General features: G+C 37.3%; 1 protein-coding gene across 5 annotated transcripts in view; it reads left to right on the top strand.

Annotated features, from left to right (window-relative positions):
• The window catches only part of TAFA5 (TAFA chemokine like family member 5), a 463715-nt gene that overhangs the window by 360868 nt on the left and 76906 nt on the right, over positions 1-25941 (top strand). For 3 of the 5 annotated variants that reach the window (XR_007891779.1, XM_051642078.1, XM_051642070.1), the window contains exon 3: positions 21371-21498. The exons of 1 other annotated variant lie outside the window; for it this stretch is intronic. Coding sequence is in view for 3 of the 4 variants with exons in the window: in XM_051642078.1 (XP_051498038.1) it covers positions 21371-21498 (128 nt within the window). In the remaining variant the exon portion in view is untranslated. Of the gene's footprint in view, positions 1-21370; positions 21499-25725; positions 25765-25941 lie in introns of those variants that run through there. One more of the 5 variants, XM_051642063.1, reaches the window with a different exon arrangement.

Raw genomic sequence — 25941 nt, 5'->3', positions numbered from 1 at the left:
GATGGAACACCCTAACCTCCCTGGGCAACTTGTCAGTTCTTAGCCTCCCTCACAGTTTTTCCTGATTTTCAGACAGAGCCTCCTATGTTTCAGTTTATACCTGTTGCCTCTAGTCCTACCACCAGGCACCATTGAGAAGAACATAGCTATTTTCACCCTCCCTTCAGGTATTCATAAACATTTATTAGATCACCCTGAGGCTTCTCTGCTCTGAGCTGGACAGTCCCAGCTCCCTCAGCTTTGCTCATATGACATGTGGTCCTGTCCCTAAGTCATCTTAGTTCTCTTCTCCAACATATCTATGTCTTGCACTGGGGAGCCCAGACGTGGATGCAGGATTTCAGGTGTGGCATCATCAGCACTGAGTAGAGGGAAAGCATCATGTCCCTCAACCTTCTTGCATCACTCATGCTAAGGCAGCCCTAGATACTATGATCCCTCTTGACTGCAAGGGAACATTGCTGGCTTATGGTTAGATTTTCTATGAGGGCCTCCAGATCCTTTTCTGCCCACCTACTCTCCAGCTGGGTGACCCCAGTGTGTACTGGTGGATGGGGTTGTTCCTCCCCAGGTACAGGACTTTGCACTTCCCTTTGCTGAGCTTCATGAGGTTTCTGTCAACACATTTCTTCAGCCTATCAACATAAAAACTCACTGGTTAATACACTGAAAATGAGAGCTGGAAGAAAGGTCAGATCAATCTAAGAACAGTGAGCAAGGCTAGATTTATTTACAAGTATCTCAAGTTTCACCCAGCAGTTCAAACTTTTCAGTGTTTTAAGAGTTATTTTGTTCTGGGGTTTTTATTATTCTAGTAAAACATACCTTAAGGGAATTAAAGCCAAGTATCATTTGATGTGCTCACTTCAAGAAGACAAGAAAGAAGATAATTCTGCTTCAAGGATCTGGTTGATTTCCGTCCCATATAGCAGAAAGTTCCCATGAAAAGCAATGTATTGACACTCAGATTTCTTTACACTGGAAGGAATTTAGGTTAAGCCTCTCTGTTCGTACTAGCAGTGGTATCATTTCAAATAGGTGGAGTGAAGCACATTTGGAGATTTTTTGTTCAAAACTCCCTTTAAGCTAATAACAAAGTGAAAGCTGCACAGGCATGAAATCCTGGAGCTGCACTATAACTGTACAACACTATCACCCAAACCAGATGGCACTTGTTGCTCTGATTTACTTTTGATTTGATCAAAAGCTAAAGCACTGATTTGAGTGGAGGAACTGACGCTATGTGGATATGAAGTTGAAGTACAGTAATGACAAATGGTAAAATGCATTATAGAATATTACTTTACTGTTCATTCCTTTAAAAGGAGCTATGAATGGAGTAAAACTGCTAGACTGCCAATGTAATTCCTAACTGGTAAGCACTCTTCAACAGTCAACAGGGAGAGAATCCTGATAACAATTCGGCTGCCTCCAATGTAGAGGCACAGTCTCTGTTCTATCTAATTGGGCATAATTTCATCAGTATTCCAGTCTATCAGTGTTGCAGTGTGTCAGTGACATTTTCACGTATTCCAAATTGTTAGCACTATTTTAAACTTTTATTGATTGTTATTAATTGTTTAAACAAAATAAATAAAAAATCATTAACAGAAAGTGTATTTTTCTACAAGGGAACCTGAGTGTTGGCTTGTTTTCATTGTTTTGCCTATTAGTGTTCCCGTTTTCAAGCTGGTATGAGCCTGCTATGCAAAAGATTATGTATCTCTTCTTAAACAGCTTCCTCAGAGCTTTGTTTTGATGTCAAATGATGAGATAAATTATTACTTCACTAATTTTAAAAACGACCATGTTGTCTAATTTGAAAATGAAATTATATTGAAAGATAATAAGATCAAATCCTTTTGGCAATCTGAGATTTTCTAAAGGTTTATATTCAGAGACTGCTTGAGAAGAATTACACAGACTGATAATTTTTAACAAAATTATTTTTCTTTATCGAATCTTGTATTTAACAGCAACTGTTAAAAAAAATGGAAGGTATTTTTATGTGTTTGTGTTTGGCTGTTGCTTTGAAATATATTGCCTGCACATATCACAAGAATGAATGACAGATGAAATAACATCCTTTTGGGATATGTAAACAGTGGTATTTGGCTACTTAATATTATCAAGCAGCATTTACTTTGATTTTATCTTTTTTCTTAACAAATTAGACTTTCACTATAAATTCTATCTCAGCTACTGAATAAACTCAACATATTTCTCATAGTTTACCTAATAGTTCTAATTATAACAGACCTTTACAGTCTACAATTACGAAAAAAGATAATGCCCTATTAGTTGAAGATGCTAACAATCAAATACTTTGTTACAACAGCAACCGGAGTTGATTATTTTGGAAACAGTAGTAGCAAAGAATTTCTCCCTTATAATTTTAGAATACCCAGGTAGAAGACTGTTTTCTGACAGTCAGTATGGTGTTTAGCAAATCTAAAAATTATGGAAGACAACCAGGGATAGAAAAAATTTATGGGAATGGAGGTTGATCTTAGTTATTTTTGCTTGATAATGTAACAAGAATTTGGAACAATGGGATGTCTGGTACACCTTTAAATAAGTAATTCCAATAAATGAAAAGGTAATTCCAGGTGATGCAATGTCCATATCTTTAACATGTCAAAAGACCACTTGTATCAGTCAGTGTTCTGAGGGCACTCTTGTAATCAGTCCTGCTGAAATTCTTCCATCTTCTTTAAATTACTAAATATTCATTGCACTGGAAAGAAACATATGCAAATGATTCTAAAAAGGTGTGGGGGAGTATATTTGCTTTCATCTGTATGTCAAAATAAATGATATAATGAGTTGAGGTCAGTTTGCAGATCTTTTGGGCTAGTTTAAATTGTTGGTTTTCAGCTAGTATGCTGCTCCCCACCTATTTTTTTTTTTTTTTTCCAAAAATCTATTACGTTTTTATGTAATAAAGTTGCTAGTATTGATATAATTCACTTCCTCTATAGACAAAAGAAAAATGTAAACAAACAAGAACAATGAGAAATTAAAAATAATCAAGTCATGCAATAAGGGGGAAAAAATAATTTGTAGGTCCTGGTAAGTAAGTGTAAATGGAAGATCCCATCAAACAGGTATATCTTTTAATCTGTAGTGGCTAATATTCTTTGTTCTAAACTCAGAAGAAAATGTAGTCACTCATGATGTTTGTGGATGATTCACAAATGAGAAGGTGATAAAAAAGCCTCAGTATCCACAGTATTTATACTGGTTTTATCCATCCTGTTCTAGATAGCTTCTTCATGTGACCCTTGTGATGGCACTACATGCTAAAGTACATATTTATATTCCTACTGCTAGCCCTTAAGGTGATCCCAGTCACTGCATACTGCAAATGAGAGTTTTAAAGAGTGACAGATACCCCACAATGCCATTGCTGTGATTTTAACACAGCCTTTCCAGAAGTGGCCCCTCCACTAGCTCCCCCACATGCTTCAAGCTCTCTCTGTGATTCCTCTGAGAATACCTGATTTGTACAAATGTTTACCACTGTCTGCTAGCAGACTTAGATGGGTAGGACCACGCAGCACTGGGCACTGGGTCCACAGTGCATTTAAGGTACGGACAAAGTAAAGACCATTTCTGATAGCTTTTCTCTCTCTTTTGTATCAGCATGAGTCAGTGCTGCTGGCTGTCAAAAGTTGGATTGCAGGTTGAGCTGGATTCTGATTGCTGGCACTAGGAGCCAAGGTTGAACAGGCACCATGTGCATCTGTTTTCTGTAGCTGCCAGGGAACAAGAAGATGCCATGGGAAACAGAAAACCTACTGTGATGACCTTTTTGTGCATGCTGACATGGATGGTTGCTAGACAGATTTTAGTTGTCTGGGAAACCCCCATTTCAGCTCTCAACCTAAAACGTCAGAGCAATGGCCCCAGTAAGGATTACCATATATAGAAGCATTTCTAGTTAAGTTAAGCATTTGTAGAATCTAAGCATTGGAAGGTGTGAGGTTGCTCTATTCTTAGCCATCATTATGGGCACTTCTTATAGCTGTGCTCTAATTGGGACTGCATATGTATTGCTTTTTCTACGGAGTTTCGTGGTGTGTCATGCAGTGTTGAGCTCTTACAAGTTAGATTTTTACTATGTCCTGCCTGTGAAAAGATGTACCACATGTAAAGTCATGAGGACACAGAAGAATGGAAAGATGACTGTGTGGGTTCTGCTGCATTACACTGGCGGATTATGTCTCCATGAGCTCAAGCAGCTTTATGAAGTCACTTCTGAGCTTGGAATGATCCAGAAAGTATGCAGCAGAGGTTGCTATAGACTATGCAAATCCATTTCTTCCAAAATATTTCAAAGGCCAAGACTGGGAATGATAAGGAAAGTTATCCATTAATGTTGTGGGGACATTGTCACAAGGTAAAATGTATGCAGCCATGTAAACCGTATCTTTTAATATGTTGTGGTGGGTTGAACCTGGCCAGTAACATAACCACCCACCAACTTCTTGCTCACTGAACACCGGCCATCACAGTAGAATAGGGGAGACAAGAGCAAAACCAAGAAAAACTTGTGGGATGAGATAAACACAGTTTATCAAGTGAAGGAAGGAAAGGAGAGGAGCAATGCAAAGGTAGTCACTCAGCACCTCCCGCAAGCAGACCAATGCCCAGCCAGCACAGAATCATCGAATAATAGAATCGTTTAAGTTGGAAAAGACTTTTAAGATCACCAAGTTCAACCATTAACCTAACTCTACCAAGTCCACTTCTAAACTGGGTCCCTAAGCAGAGCATCTACATGACTTTTAAATGCATCCAGGGATGATGACTCCACTACTTCCTTGGATAGCCTGTTCCAGTGCTTGACAACCCTTTCTGGGAAGAAATTTTTCCTAATATCAAGCCTAAACCTCCCCTGGTACAACTTGAGGCTGTTTCCTCTCGTCCTATCACTTGTAACTTATGAGAAGAGACTGGCACTTGCTTCTCTACAACTTCCTTTCAGGTAGTAGAGAGCAATAAAGTCTCCCTTCATCCTCCTTTTATCCAGACTAAACAGCTCCAGCTGCCTCAGCTGCTTCTCTCAAGACCCTTCACCATCTATGTTGCCCTTTTCCATACCCACTCCAGCAGTCTATATCCTTTCTATACTGTGGTGCTCAAACCTGAACACAATACTCAAGGTGCAACCTCACCAGTGCCAAGTACAGGGGGACAGCCACCTCTCTAGACCTTCTGTCTACACTATTCTTGATGCAGGCTGGGATGCTGTTGGCCTTCTTGGCCTCCTGGACACACTGCTGGCTCATATTCTGCCAGCTGTCAACCAACACCCCCAGGTCTCTTTCTGCCAAGCAGCTTTCCAGCCAGTCTGCCCCAAGCCTGTAGTGTTGCATGGGGTTTGTTGTAGCCCAAGTGCAGGACTCAGCACTTGGCCTTGTTGGAGGCCATATGTTTGGCCTCAGCCTATTGATCCAGCCTGTCCAGCTCCTTCTGAAGAGCCTTCCTACCCTCGAGCAGATCAACACTCCCACCTAACTTGGTGTCATCTGCAAAGTTACAGACGGTGCTCTCATCCAGGCCATTGATAAAGATATTAAACAGGAGTGGCCCCAGCATTGAGCCCTGGAGAACACCACTTTAGACTGGCCACTGTTCTCTGGGCCAAGCAGTTCAGACAGTATTTGGTCCAGCAGAGTGGATGCCTGTACAGGCCTAGGGCGACCAGTTTTTTCCATGAGAATGCTATGGAGAACAGTATCAAAGGCTTTACCAAAGTCCAAGTAGACTACATCCACAGCCTTTCCCTCATCCACCAAGTGGGTAACCAAAGTATTTCTACCTTTGAAAAACTATTCTCTGTTTTTTATTGATGAATGTGATGTTATACGGCAAGCAATATCCTTTGGTCTGTTTGTATGAGCTGTCCTGGCTATGTCCCCTCCCAGCCTCTTCCTATCACCAACCCACTCCCTGCAATACATAGAGTGAAAAACAGAGGAAGCCTTGATGCTGTGCAAGCAAGCACTGCTCAGAAATAGCTAAAGCACTGGTGTGTTACCAACACTGTTTTAGTAACAAATCGAAAGCACAGCACCATACCAGCTGCTATGGAGAAAATTAACTCCAGCCCAGCCAGATCCAATACATACACTGAAATGAAAGATCTGGAAGATGGACAATGCTCATTAAAGTGAATATCTTCCAGACAACAGGAACAAAAGTTAATGCAGCTTTAGGTGGGAAAACCTATTGCTACACATCTGGGACACGGGGCAGATTTTAATAGACCAGTATTTCCTGTTCTGATGCTCACAATTCAAGAAAGATATTGAAAAGTGGGAGAGAGTTTAGAGAACAGTTGGCAATGTGAAATAAATATGATTTGCTGTATGAGGCTCCAGGACTAATTTTTTCCTAATCAAAAGATTGATTAAGAGTTCAAAGAACTAGAAATCTCCTGAGACCACTTCCAGCTCTACATCTCTAACACAGAGTTAAAGGAACTAATATTGTGACTTTGACTTTAAAAAGTGCAGAACACGCACAAGATTTTTGTAACAGCAATTGCCATTATCATTTGGGACAAGTCACCAAAGTTGTGGATTGAAAGTTTTAAACTTAGGGTTTTCTGTTTGTTTTCCAAAACAGTCTGTAGGTCTACTACAGCTACTGCTAGCTGTCATGGGTAGAGTGATGAATGCAGGGAATTCCTATAAGTAAAATTGTACAGGAGGTCAGAATATAGAATTACAATGGATCTTGCTGGTCTTATGGTCTGTCATCCGTAAGATAAATTAACAACTCTTGTGTTTTCCAGTTTTGTATTTTTTACTCAACTAGTATTGTTTTAATTTTTCCATATATAAAAGTATTTTTTTTCTTTCTTAACCTAGTTAAGTTCATACATTTTCATACATTTTAATAACCTGAGAATAAGTATAATTTTGTGAATTGTAAGATATCTTCATTTGTATGTATAAACATAAAATCTTAGTGAATGGAAAATCTCAATACTTAGCAAAAACAAGCAGTTCTGGATTTAACACTGATGTAAATGGATTTCTTTTGTTCAGTGTCATTCTTCTGGTTTATACCAATTGAAAAAAAAGGCACAAGTATTCTTCATCTTGGTAATAATAGCCATTAAAGTAGCATCTTACCCTAGTAGCTTGCTAAATAAAACCACAAAAATATAAAAGCAGAGATCCTAAAAACTGTTGTGGAAAGTTTGGAATTATATTTCAGTGATTCTTACTTTGGGATAGTAATTGAGAATTGTATTTCTGCTAAGTCTTTGATGTTAAATATGACTCAGTAAAAATGTGAAGAGATTTTTCCTAAACCAGGGCTGGTTTTTATCCACTGTTACATTCAGACATTTCTCTTCACATTATCTTAAAAATCATCTTTCAATATCCTTCTTCAAGGTTACTTCTGGCCCACTGTTTTAATGAGCCAGTTTTATAACGACAGCTTGTTTATTTAGTTGACTGAGTTAAGGCCATAGCTAGTTTTGCTGTCTTTGACTGAAGCATGAATCTTGAACTGCATGAAAAAGTCTTCCACTGATATGTGTCTTTTGCAACATACTTCACTGCAAGACAAACAGGTAGACTTGTGCCTACATCATCTTATCAGATATGATAAGTCATATTTACGTTTGACATCACATCTTAAAGAGACTGATGATTTGTGGGAGGCGACGGGAGAAAAGCGACCGACCATGGTGATAGATCAGCAAGTCTCGTTTATTGACTCCAATCAGGCCATATTTATACTCTCAATAATGAAGCTCATAACATAGTGCAAAGCTAAGCTCACCATTGGCTAGCTATTAATGTTAACCACACCTTTGATTACATTCTTGTAGTTAGTGTTCCCAGGTTAGCTTTCTCACACTCATGTCCAAGCTTTCCCTCTATCATATCTTGTTATTGTACAGCGGTTTGGTGCTCAAGGGCATGCTGTCCTGGTTTCTTGCAAAACTCCCTTTTCTCAGCTCTTACAATTAACCAGCTGTATCATGTCTACGTGACCTTTCTCACGCAGCCAGTCTTCTGCAAAACTCTCCACAATGATATAGCCAGTATAGTCAGAGTATCTGGAGGAGGTTCTCAGTTCCAGGCCTCAGCTTCACAAATGGCTGTGAAAGCATAAGTTCCTTGTGTTCAGAAAAGAGGAAGGAAAGGGTACAGGCTCAGGAGGTTCTCCAAATGCCCAGAACTGCCATCTTGTCAGGCATCTGATGTGTATGGTCCCTATAAAACTATTGAAACACTGTGGAGGCTACACATTTTCTAGGATGATTTTACTACACATGTATTTGCATGCATGTTTGTCGTGATCTATGCATTGACTGCATAAAAATTATATGAAATTACAGGATTAAAAGTAAAAGAACACACTGAAGGATATGAATGTGTTCCCAGAGAGTCTGCGAAGGAGATACAATTGCACATTTTATAGGTTTTCTGAAAACAAGCCCAGAAAACAAGTAAATAGACTTAGAGAGAGTTCATTAAAGCAGTTGATCTCTGTTAAATAGTGTGGTAGATCACTAGCACCCCAAGTGGAGTAAAACACTGAAGCAACCCAGTACAAAACTGGATGTTAAGATATAGAATTAAAAAAATAAAGTAATATTATTTTCCCTAATGTTAGCACTTTGCTTTATTGAATTGTGGTTTTGTCTTAAAAGTTGTCCAACATTAAAGGTGGGTGTTAGAGATCCTGATGAGAGCAGTCACACTCTTTCTTCTGAAGCAATGTATCCACATAAAATAATCTGTGCAGACTGAGCTTTCAGATGCCTGAAATGTGAAGTATATTTAGGAGTTTCAATAGATAAATGTAATTTATTTCAAAATTTGAGAGTTATTTTGAGAGCTGCAATGTTTGAGTGGCTAGATATTCAGAGAAGCGTTTTGAAGTTAATATAATTAAACATGTATTTATTTACAAGAGTGGGTAAGAATGAGAGTGCATTTGGCAGCCTCATTTGTCTGGAAAAGCCAAATGGAAAGCAATCAAAGGCCTAAGTTAGACTGGAATGAATTTTCCAAAGAACTAAGGGCAAGACTCAGCATCTTCCAGCATCTAAAATACAGGATTTGTTTCAATTACTTGTTTTCTCTACCATATATGTGTGCATTGAGAAAAACAACAACTACAAAATACTGACCACAACATTCACCACATACACTTTTTGCCCCAGGGAGCAAGAGAGCATATGATAAATGAGAGTCATGTTGCTCATACCCACCAAGAGGCACTGATGTCCAGCAGTGCTGAGTGCTGTGTAAGAAGCCAAATGGATGAGAATAGTGCATTAGCAAGTCAGGCTTATTCATGAAAGATTTCATATTGGGGTAGGAGGAGAATAATGTAACATAGGTATGACATATCTCTTCTCAGGCAGGCAGTATTGTCTGTGAATACAAAACTTTGCAGATTGTATCATATAGCAATTTTTTGTATGCATTTTAGGTGAGGACAGTATCGGTGATTTTCATATAATGCATAGAGGAAACAGAATTAGGAAAAATCAAAGCCAGTTTTCTTTTTAAACACCTTTGTGATACAGCTATGTGTTTACACATTTTGATGAAGTAGTAATGGCAAACATAGATAATGATGTATATGGGCCTTGTGCTGAATTATATCTCAGGCAAAAGGATATGTGATTTATCATATTTGTTTTTCTGTGTCCTTAATTTTTCTGTAATTAATGTGTGATGAAAATGCAATGCTTTCTTTCTTACTATGGAAAAATTATGCTGCTGGATTTTTGTTTTGTTTGGTTTTGTTTTGGCTTTGTTTTTTTGTTTGATTTGGTTTTGTTTGGTTTTAGGTTTCCCTCAAATTGGCATTGCAAAACCGTTTAAAAAAAGAGGTACTTTTAAAAACAAATGCATGAACATTTTTTAATGCTATCAATTTAGATCTATTACGACAAATTCTCCTTGGAATAATTTATGGTATCATGGCTTATGGTACACCTCAGGGGATCAACAAAGAAGTTAATTTTTCCTCAGAGATGTGCCATTTCCACTATTTTCCCCTCAATGAACAGCTTGCAAAGAAGTAACAAACAGAGAAAATGTGGAGAAACAAATCTGAGCATATTAAGTTATTTCTCCTTGGAACAGTTCCTGCTAGAACATACAGAAATAGAGGCAGCTAGCTGGTGCAGGTTTCTTACACATCCCTCCAGCTACTGACAGAGAGAGGATCTCTGGAGTGATTCAGGTCGAATCCAGTATAGTAATTTCTGTGTTGCTTTCCCTTAGCCTTTGTTATTCTGGGTCAGTTGATCAACACATTAGGAGCTGTAACCAAGTCTATCCATGTTTTGACCAACTGGTAAGAAAAAGCTTAGCAGCAGATTGTGGTGTGCCTGCTTATTCATTTTGAAATAAAGGCTCACAAGAGCCTTTGAGGGGTGGTTTCTTTTTAGTTTCTTGTTTTACCAGTGTGTTGTGCTCAGGATAAAACATTCTAGACAATGTTACAGCTGTTACCAAATGATCAAGTTTATTTATGCATCACAGGGTTGTGTAGTTCAGATATTTGAAAATATTGTGACTACCTGATATTGAAGATGTTTTGGGGGCATTTAGATTCTCATATCTAGTCTACATCTTTATATGACTGTCAAATGCCTTAATATTGCTTATATGGCATTATTGCAAAAGGGTTTGTGTTCTGTTTTTCTGACAAAATCTCTGCTACTCGCCTTCTGCCCCCCCCCCCCCCTTTTTTTTTTTTTCTTTTTTTTTCTTTTTTTTTATTTCCCTTGGGGAATTGCCTATAAATTATTATTAGAAGGAAGTGTAAAAAATTTCCATTTTGTCTTGTTCTTTTCTAATTAAAATTATCGTGGCATCTACAGCATACTACAAAGGAACATGGGGAACCCCAGTGTTTATCTTCCTGTCAATGTAGCAACTTGATGCGGTACTGGCAACAAAACCCACCAATTTCTAGTGTGATGTAGCTGCAGGTTCTCCTTCCTTTTCACTTACTGCTCTGTGTTAGCAATATTTTTAGGGATGACAGCTGGAAATGACTCAAGCATAAATGCTGTCATTTCTGTGTTTTGTCAATTATACTGGTGAAAAACCTGAAAGTGTTTTTCCTATCCTTTACAGCAGGAAAAAAATAAGATAAGCGTCCTGTGTAACAATTCTGCCTGTTCCATATAAAATCCTGCTTCTGGTTTTCAATATGCAATTTCCAATCCTGTGAACTTCCACAGAGGTTAGAGATGAGAAAGATCGTTTAGATCACCTAGTCCTCCCCTGAGCTGTACATGCAGTAGATTCACATAAGGAACAGTCATGTCCCCTCTGCTCTGAAAGGGAGCATTCTTTTCATATGGCGTGAGTGCTTCACTGATACTGAAAGAAGAGAAAAGAGCTTTTTCCTGTAAAGGGTGTGCAGAGATGAAGTTGTAGCATGTTGGCATAAAAGGCTCTTTGTTAATTGCAATTGTGCGAATGGTGCTTTGAATATGAATGTTTTGTAAGCAAGAAACAGGCAATGATTCACAGGACCAGTACCACAAAGAAAACTTAAGCAGGACTGGAAGTGAAAGAAAGTCTTTGGCATTTTACAGTCTGTTTTTGAATGGTTTGCACAGATTCAAGTAGTCGAGACCATACATATAATTAACACATTACTAAGGCTGTAGAGGCCATTAAAAAATTGTGGGGGGAAAAAAGAAAAATAAAAAATAATAATAAAAAATTCAAATCACGGTAGAACTGCTGAAGAATTTGCTGGCAAAATCTTATATTTGTGTGTTATACATGCCACTGTCACAAGTGAAACAAGGGGGATGCTGAGATGCCTGCTAGTCCACCTGGTAGAAACCACCAATCTTCATATTATCAGACTATTTTCTCTGTTTTCATGAAACTATTCTCCCTTATCTTAAATGTTTTACAGTTGGTGAACTTAGAAATCTTTGTAAAATACAGTTTAAAATAGTTACCTTTTCACTTGGCTAGCCACAATTTAGGAATTTGCAAATTATTCTAGGACACATAATATGCTGATAATGGCATAAGGTATCTGAATAATCTTATGTTTACTAACAAAAATATAAACAATTCTGTTCTTGAGCAAAGAGGAATTAGAAAACTCTGTGACCATTTTGCTTCCTACTACCAGAATGCCAATGCCCTTACTAGCCCTCTCCTTGGATTTAACCTACGTGCTGCAAATTTTACAGAGAGGATACCTGATCTATCTTTAAACAAGCTTGCTCAGGCATGGAAAGCTGTCTAAAAAAGGAGAAGGTAATGTATATTGATGAGAAACGTGCTAAGAGAAGTGCCCCTCAATCTCTTAAAAGCAGAGTTTGTGAAGAGTGGCTATTGTGTTCTAAATTCACTATATAACTTCCCAGCAACTACGCCATGTAAATAGGCTCTGAAGTTTTGAACGCATATGAAATTACGAGTGTTTTTTCAGTTCAACAGTAGAAAATGTGCACGTTATTCTACAATTTAATAATTTTTATTTTCTGTTATTCCCACATGTCTACAGTGGTCAGACAGGATGTCCTACTGCCCAGACATAAAACGTTGCAGAGAAGTGGTAACAGCAACTTCTATTCCTAATACAGTAGATGCATAGATACACACTTATATAATATGCATACAGAAATAATTTAAAGGGCTATTTTTTTTATCTGCCATGTGAAAGTATAGAAAATTTGTGACGTTTCCCTGGGAAGACCTCTTAAAGGTTATTTTATTTTGTTTTGTTTAAAATGTTGAGACTATATGAACAATTAAGGATTGTACTTAAGAGAGGCACAAAGAACTATCAGGTGTGATTTCTTAACCTGCAAGGGGCTATTTCCCAGCTGCAGACTCAGTCAAGCAGCACTTCGTTGAGAAGAACCCTCAAAAGACCTGTTGCAAGATTTGGCTGAGTCAGGACTGTGAACTTGTACCATTTGTATATTGTTACACAATATAAATTATTTCCAATAAGGCTCCCCATTGCTTCTATAATGCAAGAGTTGATTGAGAAAGTTTTTTTGCAGACAGGTACTGTTAAAAGAAAACAATTACTTTCCCGCAGGTGGAATATTTTAACTTGATTCCATCAATATTTTTAAAAGCTAAGATTACAGACACTAAACCAAGCTAAATTTGTGGGGTTTTAAATGCTTGTTTGCATCCAATGTTGATGTGCTATTTGTTTAATTTTGCTTAAGAAGCTTTTCAATTAAAAACAAACAAACACTAAACAGAAAAAAAGAAAACACAAACAAAAAACCAAACCGAACAAACTAATAATAATAAAAAAAAACCAAGCAAGCCAAAACACCACCACCAAAATCTCCAACAGCAAGAGATTTAAAATTTAGTTTATTAACCTTTAGGAACACTAAGTGCTTTGTTAGTCTTATGGCCTTATTATAGCTGTTGGCAGACCACTCAGTCATTTAGAGTTTAGTAAGGGAAGATAAATATATTCAAAATCACAGTGGGAATGGAATAAGTACAGCCTCATTGCTGAGTTTCCTTTTCTAATACTTGTAATTGTTCTCATAGTGGCAGATGTTATTCTCCTCCTGTGCTAGTCTTCTAGCTCATTTCAACTCAATTTGCTTGCATGTTCTGTTCTTACATACATGACAAAAGGAGGGCAAAGTTTCACATTGCTTCGGTTGTTGACAAAGGAACCCCATTGTACTTGAGAACAGCTGAATTATTATCTCTTTCAGTGCACAATAAAATGTCACCACCATGTCACAGTAGCAGTGTGCATGCTGACACTGGACTTGAAAAGTACAAAAGCAATGAGGGGCAGAGCAGAACCACTTGGCTAAATGCTTGTGCTTTGAATTCACTTGGAGAATTTTAACTAAAATTCCCAGCAATAGCTTTAAAAATATTAAAGACCAACAGATTTTAGTTCTTGTGCACATGGAGTCTCACATTTTGATTCTCACTGCTTTGTCCATGCAAATAAAGAGTCCTCATTTTTTCGTTTGTTTGTGGGCTTTTTGGCTTTTTTGTTTTATTTTAAACCAACCTTCCTTCCTTCCTTCCTTCCTTCCTTCCTTCCTTCCTTCCTTCCTTCCTTCCTTCCTTCCTTCCTTCCTTCCTTCCTTCCTTCCTTCCTTCCTTCCTTCCTTCCTTCCTTCTACTCAGTGATTATTTTGTTATGTTCACGTTTCATAGCTAGGAGATCTTAAGAGTCCTTCTTCTTCCACAGCTGCCAAGCCTTCCCTGCATGACATAGGGATGGTCATGAATATCTGTCCAGTTCTTTTACATTCTTCTTTTAACCACAGTAAATCTGGTTTTCCACTACAGCATCTGCTCATATCAGGAGGACTGAAATTGGTGTACTTGAGAGAAAAACAATCAAACAAACAAACAAAAGCAAATCATCCTGGTCTTTAGCCTTCACTTACCCTCACTGCCCTACTGACTCCACTGAACAAGTTGTGCAAGTTTTTGACCTTACTCATCTTCTTCAGTAGCTACTACATCTAGCTGGGCTTTGTCCTCTTTTTCCTTCCTTTCTTGCCTTATTCTTTATTTTATTTTTTCTGTTATCTGTTTTCTTGTTACTTTCAATTATATCCCTCCTTTGTCTCTATCTTTTCCTGTTGCTTACAGATTCTCTTCTTTGCATCTGAATTTGCTGTACCTCTCCAGTTAAATTTCTGTTCTCAGTGTGCTGGCAACAAAGTGAAACGTGATGAAAAACTGATCTCCAACGGGTTCTTTGCTGGCATAGCACAGATCAGCTTTTTAGTAATTTTACTTTGCTTCCAGCACACTAATTGAATACAGCAGAACAGCAGGGGACAGAAACAGAAGACACTAAGTCCTGACAAAGGCTTTCTCTTGGGGTAGGTGTTCAATTAGCATCTCTTATTAGATGGCAAACGCTAACTATTCACAGACAATGAAGCACTAGATCACTCAGAGATTGAAAACCAGTGAATATGTACATCTGTGAACATTCAGGCAAGTGCTGAAATCCTGGGTAAAGGCCAGGATTTAAAGCATTAGCATTTTAATATATAGTAAGAAACCACCAACTTAAAAGAGGCTAGGAGCACATGTATTGTACCTAAGTAAAATTCAATGTGTAGATTTTATCTGTACTTATTATTTATTATAACTGTTAGGGTGTTTTCTGGTGATCCTGTGAAATTTGATAAATGATACTGGATTATTTTTTTCTGTGTCTGTTAGATTGCTTTATAAGCAGTTAAAAAATATGTATTATATTTTCTGTATCAGTTTTCCAGGTAAGTAATTGTAGTAATAGCCAAGATGCAGCAGTTTTGAAGTTAAACCTATGCCACTGTGGTTTACTAAGCAAATTCCTATATTCACACATCTTAATCCATAAACTTCTTATGCCAAACTGAATTAATGTATCTGGCAGGAGTGCCTTTTAGGCAATCCTAAATTTGGATTATTTATATGACTATATAATTTGAATCCTGCTCCTCCCAAATATGTGATGTGCACAGGGTAATCTGCACTGTTCTTGGTAAGCCAAGATTTTCATTCCTTTTCATGGAACAGGTCAATATTGAAGGACTCTTTAACCCCTGGCATTGCAATATGATTTCTCCCCTACTGGAACTATGATTGGGGTGAGCTGCAGGAAAAGCTTCTGCCTTGTCTTTCAGTCTTTTACTCTTCATCTAGTTACCAGGTAGCCTCTCTGTACCCTGCAAGAGATCACTTTTCTTCCACATATTTCTCAACTTCATCTCAAGTATCTCTCCCAATCTTGATAGGAAGAACTAAGTGATAAAATAGATGTCTAGACATTGCTATATTGCTGTTCTTAGAACTAAATAGCCTTTGGTCTAGATGCCCTATAAATAACTGAGACGAGCTAACTCTTTGTGGATTAGCACTGCTTCCAATTTTTTAAGTGGAGCTGGATGACTGCTGTAAAAGGTATCAAAGGTTTGTGATGTTTCCTTGTTGTATAGTAAAGCAGATGAATGTTTGGGGTTTATATAGTATTACAGTCAAATTGCTGCTCTAAAGATAACAACATGATTGCAATGTCTAACTACAGTACTGTGATTCTGTTCATGTTTCTGCTGGCCTCTTTCCTGCCGCCGCAATTTAACCAACATATGCTTTTAAAAGCCTATTTGCATATTTTTGTTGCTGTTGTTTGATTTCTTATATATGTGTATTAAAGCATGATCCCCTTCTGAAGGAAAATGGTACAGAGAAAAGTCTCCAGTCTAGTGACCACTAAGAATTCAGATGTTTTGTTTCCAGCTCTGCAACAAATTTCTTGCATGACCTTGGTCAAGCTGATTAACCTCTGTGTAAAATGGGAACAATGAGCAGCATTCACCAGTCATAGATAAAACTAGCTAAACATAATAGGTTCTTCAAAGTGTTTTGGGATCTTGGTAGGTAGTTAGTGTAAATATATTGAATCAGGCAAAAGAGAGAAATGGTGGGAGCAAAATGCTACAGTAGAAAAAAAATGGAAGAAGGAAAAGGTGAGGCAAAGAGAACAGAAGTCTTGGGAGAGGAGTAGGATGATGAAAACAGCTTAAGGTTATTAATAATAAAAAGATTTGGGTCCTGTTCAGAGTTAATAGGGCAAAAGAGCAACACTGGGATAAAAGTGTTTGTCTAGATATATCTAAGCTGATTAATCCAAAGGAATTTTTGAACTTTGGGGATCAGTTATGCTGATCAGCTTTCTTCAAAGTTCAATTAAAACAACAGTGAAATCATATGTGAAAATAAAAAAAGAAATTTTTTCTCCAAAGTATACTTCACATCTTGCATTCAGTAAAAAAGTGAAGGAGAACATAATTATATAAGAAGTATAAGTGAGCTAAGCTCACATTTAAAGAAGCATGATTCCATTCAAAATGTTACATTTTGCTTGGGCTTAGGAGAAATTTTCCATATTCCCCACTACAATGAATCTTCTATTTGTTGCTTTAGGCATCTGGAGTTGACTTATGAATATCAAATAATACATCTTATTAATTTATTTATTTATTTATTTATTTATTTTAAAGGTAGGTTATTATACCACAGTTTTCATTATGATTTGTAAATATTCAGTTCACACATCATCTTTTATGCATAGAAGCATGAAATCATAAGTCTCAGTATCCAATTCCTGTTTTAATCTATATTCTTATTTGATAGGAAAAAATACACCTTTATTTCCAATCTCATTCTCCAACATTTTAAAAAGACCTTTAACAATTCGAGTGTTTAAGTCTAATTTATTTTAGATGGCTGTAAGTTTTTTTCATTTACTACTGCTGAATAACATTTCTCTCACTTTTTTGCTGCCATAAAAAGTTCATCATTGTCCGTGGTGAGATTAAGTAGAGATGCAGCAATTGATAACTGCCTGAATGTAAAGAGTGGATGTGTGAGAAGAAAGCACAGAAAAGAAAGCTTGAGTTTCTATAGGAAAATATGTATATATAATGTTAAATCAGGTGAGAGGCTTACTGACAAAATGTGCCTAGTTGAAGTATTTAGCAGAAAATAATCTGTGCTGTTCTGAAACACTACTCAGTTGAACCAATCTTAAATTGGAATATAATGATCATTAATAGAGACTTTTATCTATTTATTTTTACTAGTAACTGGAAATCCATTGCAAATTGCTCTGTCTTACAAAACAGTTTAGAACATTGGTGGGTAGCTTGGCATCGTGTTAATGTAACCTCTGCCTGTAACACCTCAGAACTGTTTGTCCAAAAAAACATTGGATAGACTCAATTTGTCCTGCAGTTCAAATGCCTACCCAGGAAAGCAATTCTACCATGTGCTGAGCACTGTCAGTTCCTATTAGCTTCAGTTAAAGTGAAGGGGCACAGCCCTTCTTAGGAGATGCAAAGTAGTGTCAGCTCACATTCTTAAGATGATGTTCAGTTATTTGCAGAAGGTCTACACAAAGCCTATGTATCATTCAAGTACCACTTAATTCTTTATAATGGAGCTTGGAGTGGGTTTGAAGAATCTGATAGGCTTTTTGCTGTCTTGTCTGCAGAGGGCTGAATTTCCCCCCTGCTGCATGTACGCAGTAAAAAGGCAACTGTACTGCCTCGGGAAATACTCTGTATTCCTTTGCTTTGACTAGTGTAACTCCGTTTCAATTACTGATAGAAATTCTTGATACTATTCTGATAAAATCATTGTGTACTTCACTCTCTACATTATATATTTAGCTCCACTGTGAAACTCTGCTATAATGGGCAATCTGAAAAGTGAAAATGCAAAAATAGAGGTAATCCTACAGACACGATTCCGGTCTCCTTTTGCAACAGTGTCTGCATGTATTTAATAGAACAATTTATAAGTGAGAGGGTGCCCGCCTGGCCTGCTTTTGGCAAATGGCCCAGAAGCAAGGCCTGTTAAGATGGGAATGCGAGCGTGCGTGTTTGTGAGGCTTTGGGAACAAAGCGAGGGCCAGACTGAAAAGCTGGATAAAGCAAACTGTGAAGATCAGTGAGGAGGCAGAGACCCTTGGGGGACAGATCCCGAGAGGTGGCAGTGCTGCCCGCTCTGCGGTGCTGCCCCCGCGGGCAGGAACCGGGCAGGGGCAGCCCCGGGGCTGCAGGGCTGCTGGGTTGGGTGTGAGAGGCACCTGCCTTGACGGAGCAGGAGAGGTAGAGCGTGGGGGGGGGGGTGTGCCAGAAGTGTTTGGGATTGGTTCTGAGGGGGTGTTTAGGAATTTCCAAGTGCTTATGAATAGTTCTTGTCTACTACTATGGTTTACTTTTTTTTTTGGTATTGGTTGTATTGATCCTGCACTGCTGCAGGTTTTGTGTCATTAATAAATTAATAAACCTTTTTGATCCTGATTTGCTTTAAACTATGTGAACTGAGTAGTTTTTCCCTACAAAAGGAATTTGTTCTGGTTTTCAATGCCTAAATGCATGAGCTAGTCTATACAGTTAACACAGCAATGTTTTAAACTTAATGTTCTGTAAAATACTCTTGATGTGTTCCAAATTTGTGTGAATATAGCCAATACACAGAGCATGATCTCCATATATTTGGGATATTACTGGTAGCTACATTCAGAGATAGCAACTAAGCAAACAGTAAGAGCAGTTCACAGAGGAGGTAAGTATTTTTTATAGATTAATTCAAATTATGTTTCCAGGAAACCCTCCCACCTGAGATAATAGAGGCAATCTAGTACATATTTTTGAGCTTAACTGAATATTCAGTCTTTCAGTGATCCTTCGTATTGTTGAAACATTGATAGAAATAGCCATTTTGATATATATAAAAAAAAAAAAAAAAAGCATCAGAATGGGTAAGGTTTGGTGTTAAGCTTTTACTGAGTTTTTCTTGCAAAGCCCACAGCTGGATGTGTGCCTTCACTCAGGAAGGATGAGGCTATTGTCTGTAACATAGGAGATGTGAGCCTGCAAAACTGCTGTGATCCAGCTCTCAGTAGAGCAGTACCTATGGACCTGAAGTACAACCCAGATTTCTGTGTATTATGTGCTATAAAAGCTTAGAGGATTTGCTTCAAGAAATTGTAGTTATGAAAATTGTTTGGGAATCATTCCTCCAGCTATATATATTGTGCAATGAACAGTGCAAATTCCTATATAGACATTTGGGAGTGTTTTTTATAATGAAAATCTTAATATGAATTTCAGATTGAGCTTCCACTGAAAGAAATCAGTGTTCATTATATTGCTAGAGCTTGCCAACAATTGTACTGGGACCAAGGACACAAGTTGTTTCATGTTAAAATCTTGGAAAGAATATTATTAGAAGACTTTAAATTACACTTCACTTTACTTTTCTTGCCATGATCCAGTGGCATTGAGAATTGTATTCTTAAGTAGGTTTCAGACAGAGGAAGCGAGTGTGTAGGGAGACTGAATGACACGTTTAGGTGAGCATAAGGAGTTACAACTGCGACCAGGTATAAATGTCTGCTTTTAAGTTTCTTGAACCCAAAATTAATTGGGAGCATCATTAGCTTCTTATACCCTTATCTTGCTGCTTGTTACTCCTGTAGTTCTCTCGTGGGCTTGTGACTGTTCAAGATATATATAGTATGTATTGATGTCACACATCAACACAGAGGAAGATGTGATCTGTGTTCTTATTAGTGGAACTTGTTCTGCCCTTGAACCCTAGGACACTTAAGTACAAATTGAGGTGGTGAAGCTTTCTTACAGGATAGCTGAGATGATCTCTGAAGGAACTGAAGACCATTTTCTGTGAACTGCAAGCCTTACAATCTAAGCAAAAGATAAATTGTCTGGGGGACTTTATCTTGTTAGCATGAGTATATGGCACTATGTGCGAAGTGGCACCTCTGTATATGTATTTTACGAAAACTATCCCAAACTGACACCCTACCTAACACTTTTGCCCACAGGAAGGGAGTGAAAGAATAACAAAATACTAGATAGTAGTCATATTGCTTAATGTTCTGTGAGAAAGAACCCAGATACTACAGAGGTGAACTCAAAAGAAGTAGTATTACAATCCGGAAAGAAGTCTACAGAAATTAAAGCCCCTTTTCTCCTTGCCGTGAAGAAAAACTTTTCTCTACAGCTCCTCTGCATCTACTTTGATGCAGCCAGAGCTCTGTTGTTCCAACACTACTTGCTGTGTGTGATTTTGTGGAAATTCTGCGGAACCAGCTTACCAGAGACATAAGTGTTAGTATGAACCACAAAGCATGCAACACACTACCTTTTGGACAGTTAGAGACTTTCCTGACTAGACTTTATTTCCATTGTAGTAACAGGGTGTTTGCTTCAGTCTTTTCCCTCTGCTTATTGTCACCTTCCCCATGATTTCCCAAACTCTGCTTCATTCAACACCTATCCTTCTTATGTTCTTGGTTTCTGCATCTAACTATGCCTGCATCATTGCAAGTATCACAGAGTTTCACAATTGCTGTCATTATGTTGACCCCTCTCCCTGTTTACTGTAGCTTTTCTCTCTTCACTGTGGGTGTCCTGTCTATTTACACTGTAAGCACTTCAAGAAAAGGAGTGTCTGCTCAGTATACAGAGTCTAACACAATGGATCCCAGTCAAAGGTGGCTGTAAGAAGCATGAAATTAGAAAATTAGCTTTTATGTTATTTTTATTTACAAATGGCTGTCATTTGTTTTATTGTTGCTTTTTAAGTTCTATTTTTATTATTAAATTTGTTGGCACAGCAAGTGGTGTAGATCATTTTTGAAATTGCCTAGGGCTGTCTACATCATAACCTATGGTTGCACTATCAGATGATGAACGTAGACGACTCAAATGCGAAGTGTATAGAGATAAGTGAAATGTGAATTCTCCTGCAAATTGTTTTTGGTTGTTGTTTTTTTTTTCTTCTTTTCTGCATAGCACGAATTATCAAAACAAAACAGTGGTGTGAAATGCTCCCATGTTTAGAAGGAGAAGGCTGTGATTTGCTAATCAATAAATCAGGCTGGACCTGTACACAACCAGGAGGACGGATAAAGACAACCACGGTAGGACACTTCTCTGCTCTATATTTCTTAAGTTTCTCATTCACTTTAGTTTATTGAAAAACAAAGACTGAGATATCTAATTGTTTTTCAGCACAGATGTGTAAAGTCTGTTGCCTTATAGCTAAGCTCTGTGCCCAGGTGCTTACTGAAATACAAAGCAATGTTATCGCAAAGATAGGAAAAATGTGTAATTCCCATAGTTGCTAAGAGTGGAAATTATATCAAGGTTTTCTTAAAAGGCACCAGTGTTTTAACTAACATTTATATTCAGCCTAAGGACAAGATCTTATTGCTTTAATGTACAAGAATTTTCTCATGCTGAGGAAGTGTAGGGTAGAAAACTGAACACATGGTGTAGCAGGGTGAAAAGAAAGGTTTCATTGGGAACTGGGGAGAAAATATTTTTGCTATTCCCGCTGTACTACATATTTGAGACATATAGAAAACATAGTAAAAGATCCCTTATTTCAGCTTCCTTTTGGTCCTGATTTGTTGATAAAATCCTCAATGCTCTGATTTGGTGTCTGGAGGCATGTGCTTGTAGTGAAGCTGAAAGTATTTATGACAGGAATAGTTTCTAGGGCCTGTAATATGTCAAACATTTCTAGAAAATGTTCTCAAATGCCAATAATTATTTGACTTTAAAAAATGGAAAAAATCTGAAGAAATATAATACAGCAATATTCAGATAGCTTGCTAGACCTCTTTAGATTAGTTTTCCCCCCATAATATTTTTTTTAGATTCACATGGAGCTTGAATGTAATTTAAATACATGAAATTCCAAGAATATTTAGTCTAAATTAAGGCACATCATCCTCTTCACAGTTTCTCTGAGCAGACAACAGACAACAGTACAAAACCTTTCATTTGTTTAGAATTACTGTATTTTGGAAAACTAACGTGGTTTTCTCTTTTTTAAAAAGAGAATGAATATTTGATAGTACTTTATGAGATACCTAAAAAAACATCTTTATGAATTGTGGTCACTGTTTTGATGCTTCTGTATTCACCATACAATGTTATGGAGAGGGCTGTAAAACTTACTGCAGTCTCTAAGGTCTTGTTTGGCTTTAGATCTTTTGCATTCAAGTTATGTAAGACTGACATGAAGACAAAACAAAAACAACAACAAAGGAAGGAAATAAGGTTTTGAAACTGTAAAACCAACTTCTAAAGGCAGTGAGATCTAATATGGTAATTTTGTCATGCTTGAAATATTATTATTAAATCTCATTAATTTGGGGGTCTTTTCTGTACCCTGGGAAAAAATGAAAACCCACGTACTGTGACACATTGCCAGCTGTCATTATAGTTATTTGGTGTTTTAACCTAATGGCATGACTGAGTAATACAAAGTAAGCAGAGGATCTATCTTTCAGTATCTATCTTTAATGAAGTGATTCAGGTACCTTTCAGATTAAACACCAGAAGCCTGATTCTGAACTCTTGTCTGTATAGCTCTTTAATAGTATTGACATGAATGGAGTGACTCATTATTTTGATTAATGTAAATGAAATCATAATCATGCCCCAACAGTAAAATTAAGGTCATAACAAGTGTAATATTATAAAACAGACTCTTCTCCACACAGAGACATCATTGTCACTGGTGAGGAGAGATTCTGCCAGAGAGCCAACTGTGGAACAGCCTTGAGCATAAGCCCTTATACAACATCAAGCAGGTTTCAACAGTTGGTATCACACATGCAGACACAAAACAAACACACAGTACTTTTCAGTCAAGCCAGACTAGCAACTAAGAATACTTAAAGAAGCTCTGAATCCTGAAGGAGAAAAAAAAAAAAAAGAGCCTAAGAAACCCCCATCTGTAATACAGCATTACTAAATACTAAGAATTATTAAAATAAGGTTTTTTATTCTTTAGTCATTTGATTGAATGGTAAGGGAAGCTTTGGACAATGGCAATAGGTTTGGGAACTATGTCTTAGGATGACTATATGAAGTCCATGACTGGGATTTTTTGAGAAGAAATCTTCCAACAGAAATATTAGGAAACATTATTTATCGTAGCAGTACTCTTAGGTCAACTGCTGCTGATGCAATCAAGTAATTTCTGTTTCTTCTTCTGATCAACACACCTGATTTGCCAGGCCCATCATGGCATCTAAGTGTAACGGGAAGGATTTCTTGCTGGGAAGGTCCAGAAAAATGGCCACTAGGTAGTACAGGGAAAGAGATGTCCAAACATATTGAATTAATTATTGTACACTAAATGTCTGTTATTAAGTAGAAATAAGTTTTAACCACATCTCCTGTGACAGCCACATTAGGTCCTTAATTTTTTAAGCATCCATTTTGTTTACACACATTTTTTAATCTAATATTTGCAGGCCTTTCCTGTTAATTTTAGTTTATATCTTGCAGATAACTTGGCAGTAGGTCTTACATTATCTTAGTGGTGGCAGTTCATATAGCTGAGATATTAGTGTTTGATAAATGCTGAGACAATAATTTGCTACCCATACTAAAGCCAGAATAGTACTGTACTCTGATGGACTGAGATCAGCTGTTGTGATAATACCAGGTTTTGCATTGATTCCAGGAGGCTGTGTAGAAGTGAAACTTTTTAAATATTGGGTTTAGGAATAGCATAAGGAAAGGTAGAACTAGTCAAGATTTTATGTAGGACACGAGTTTCTTTTTATGTGAGAATATACTTTAGTTAAATATGTTTCTACAAAAAAAAAGGAAGAGACAGGATTCATTTTCTGTATGTGAGTTAGCATCTAGTATTTTTTTCTATTAAAATACCAAGCAAAAAGCAAATGAAAATACCCACTGCTCCAAAGCAAAGGGGCAATTTCTGTAAATTGTTTGGAAAGTGGTCCTGCTACTATATGCTTTGTGTCAAAATTGTTGAGATGTTCTATGCAGACCCTGAATTTTCACTGCCTGGCACTTTTTGTGATCACCTCTGGAAATAATGCAACCAAATCAGAACTCTTTTCACATGGGTAGCAGTGGTTTATGTCCATTTTGTGTTCACTTTGCACAGCTGTAAATGACTACACAAGGTGCAAGGCAGAGGAAAAACAGACTCAAAGTATACTCTAAATGGATCTGGATGTCACTTCTGCCCTGTCATCCTTTCTACAAGGTGTGAATGAACTAAAGATTTTTCATCTGCTAAGAGGCTTTTAGAATTGAGGATTGACTGGGCTAACTGCCAATCTATGTATTAAGCAGCTGACTGTCAATACAAGGAAACACTATGGCAACTTGTAAAAGAAGATAGCAAGAGAATACTACACAATTGTTAGCACTTTCAACATACTAAATACTTTGATATAACAAATGTCCTTACTGTCACTTTAAAATCACCTACCTTAAAAATTTATTTTCCTATTACTATTGTCATTATTCTTTCAATTCTTTTTAAAAAAATAAGCTAGATGATTTTTTAAAATAATATATGGTTTCCACCGTGCCAGTAGAGATGCCTCTTTTTTAAGATATTTCTGAAGGGCCAGTCCATTTTGTATTTCAGGTATAAAACTTGCCAGCATATAGACTAGAAGATGCACAATATATTGGATTTAGAGGGGAGATTAATTTTAGCACCAAAGTGTATGTATGTTGTCAATGATCCATCACTACCTAATTGTTAGTTAATTAATTCCTTCTTCTACATGATGTGATTTCAATGCATGGAGCTTAACAGAACATTCATGCGCCAGTTCCTCAGCAGCTAACCTTTTAAAACCTTTGTGATTTTACTGCTAAATTAGCTGAAGTGGGAAATTAAGGAGTATGAAGAAGCTAAGAGAGAGCTCACAGTGGATAAAAGGTGTAATTACTCTGACATGGAGCTCAGTGCTTAGCTAGTAAAATTTACTAAGGATCGAGCTTCACCAGGGGACATGACTTTCTTAATAGAGTTTACTTACACACAGAGCAATTTAGCATTCCTCACCATTAATATAAATGACATGCTGGCTGGGTTGGAAAGGCAGTTTGTTCCTTACCCTGAAAAATGCAATAACTGTTTGTATTGGCTGCAATTTAAATCAAGATTTTCCTGCAGAGCTTTATCATCCACATATGTACAATAAAGGTAACTCAAAATGTACTGGGTTGCTTTTCTTCACTTACTTAAAAGCAATGTGTACTCATTCTTAACATTACATTTGAGGTAAAAAAAAAAAATAAATATATATATATATGTTACATATTTGTAACATACCTGAGAATTTACTTTTTTTTAGACTGAAGACCAGCTGGAAATGTCCTGAGGCCATGGTCTAGTGGTCTGAGCTTGGGACAGGGAGCCAGAAACTGCTGAGCTCTAATCCCGGCTCTGACAGTGACTCCCTCTGTGGCCTTGGGTAAGTCACTGAACCTCTCTGCCTCAGTTTCCCCAGCAGTAAAAATAAGATCAGTGATCTTTAGCTACCTATATTAGTGAATTTGGGAGTCCTGAG

The sequence above is a fragment of the Apus apus genome, chromosome 1 (assembly GCF_020740795.1).
Source record: "Apus apus isolate bApuApu2 chromosome 1, bApuApu2.pri.cur, whole genome shotgun sequence".
Lineage (NCBI taxonomy): Eukaryota > Metazoa > Chordata > Aves > Apodiformes > Apodidae > Apus > Apus apus.
The sequence above is the reverse complement of the archived record's forward strand: the minus strand, read 5'-3'. Positions and strand labels throughout refer to the sequence as shown.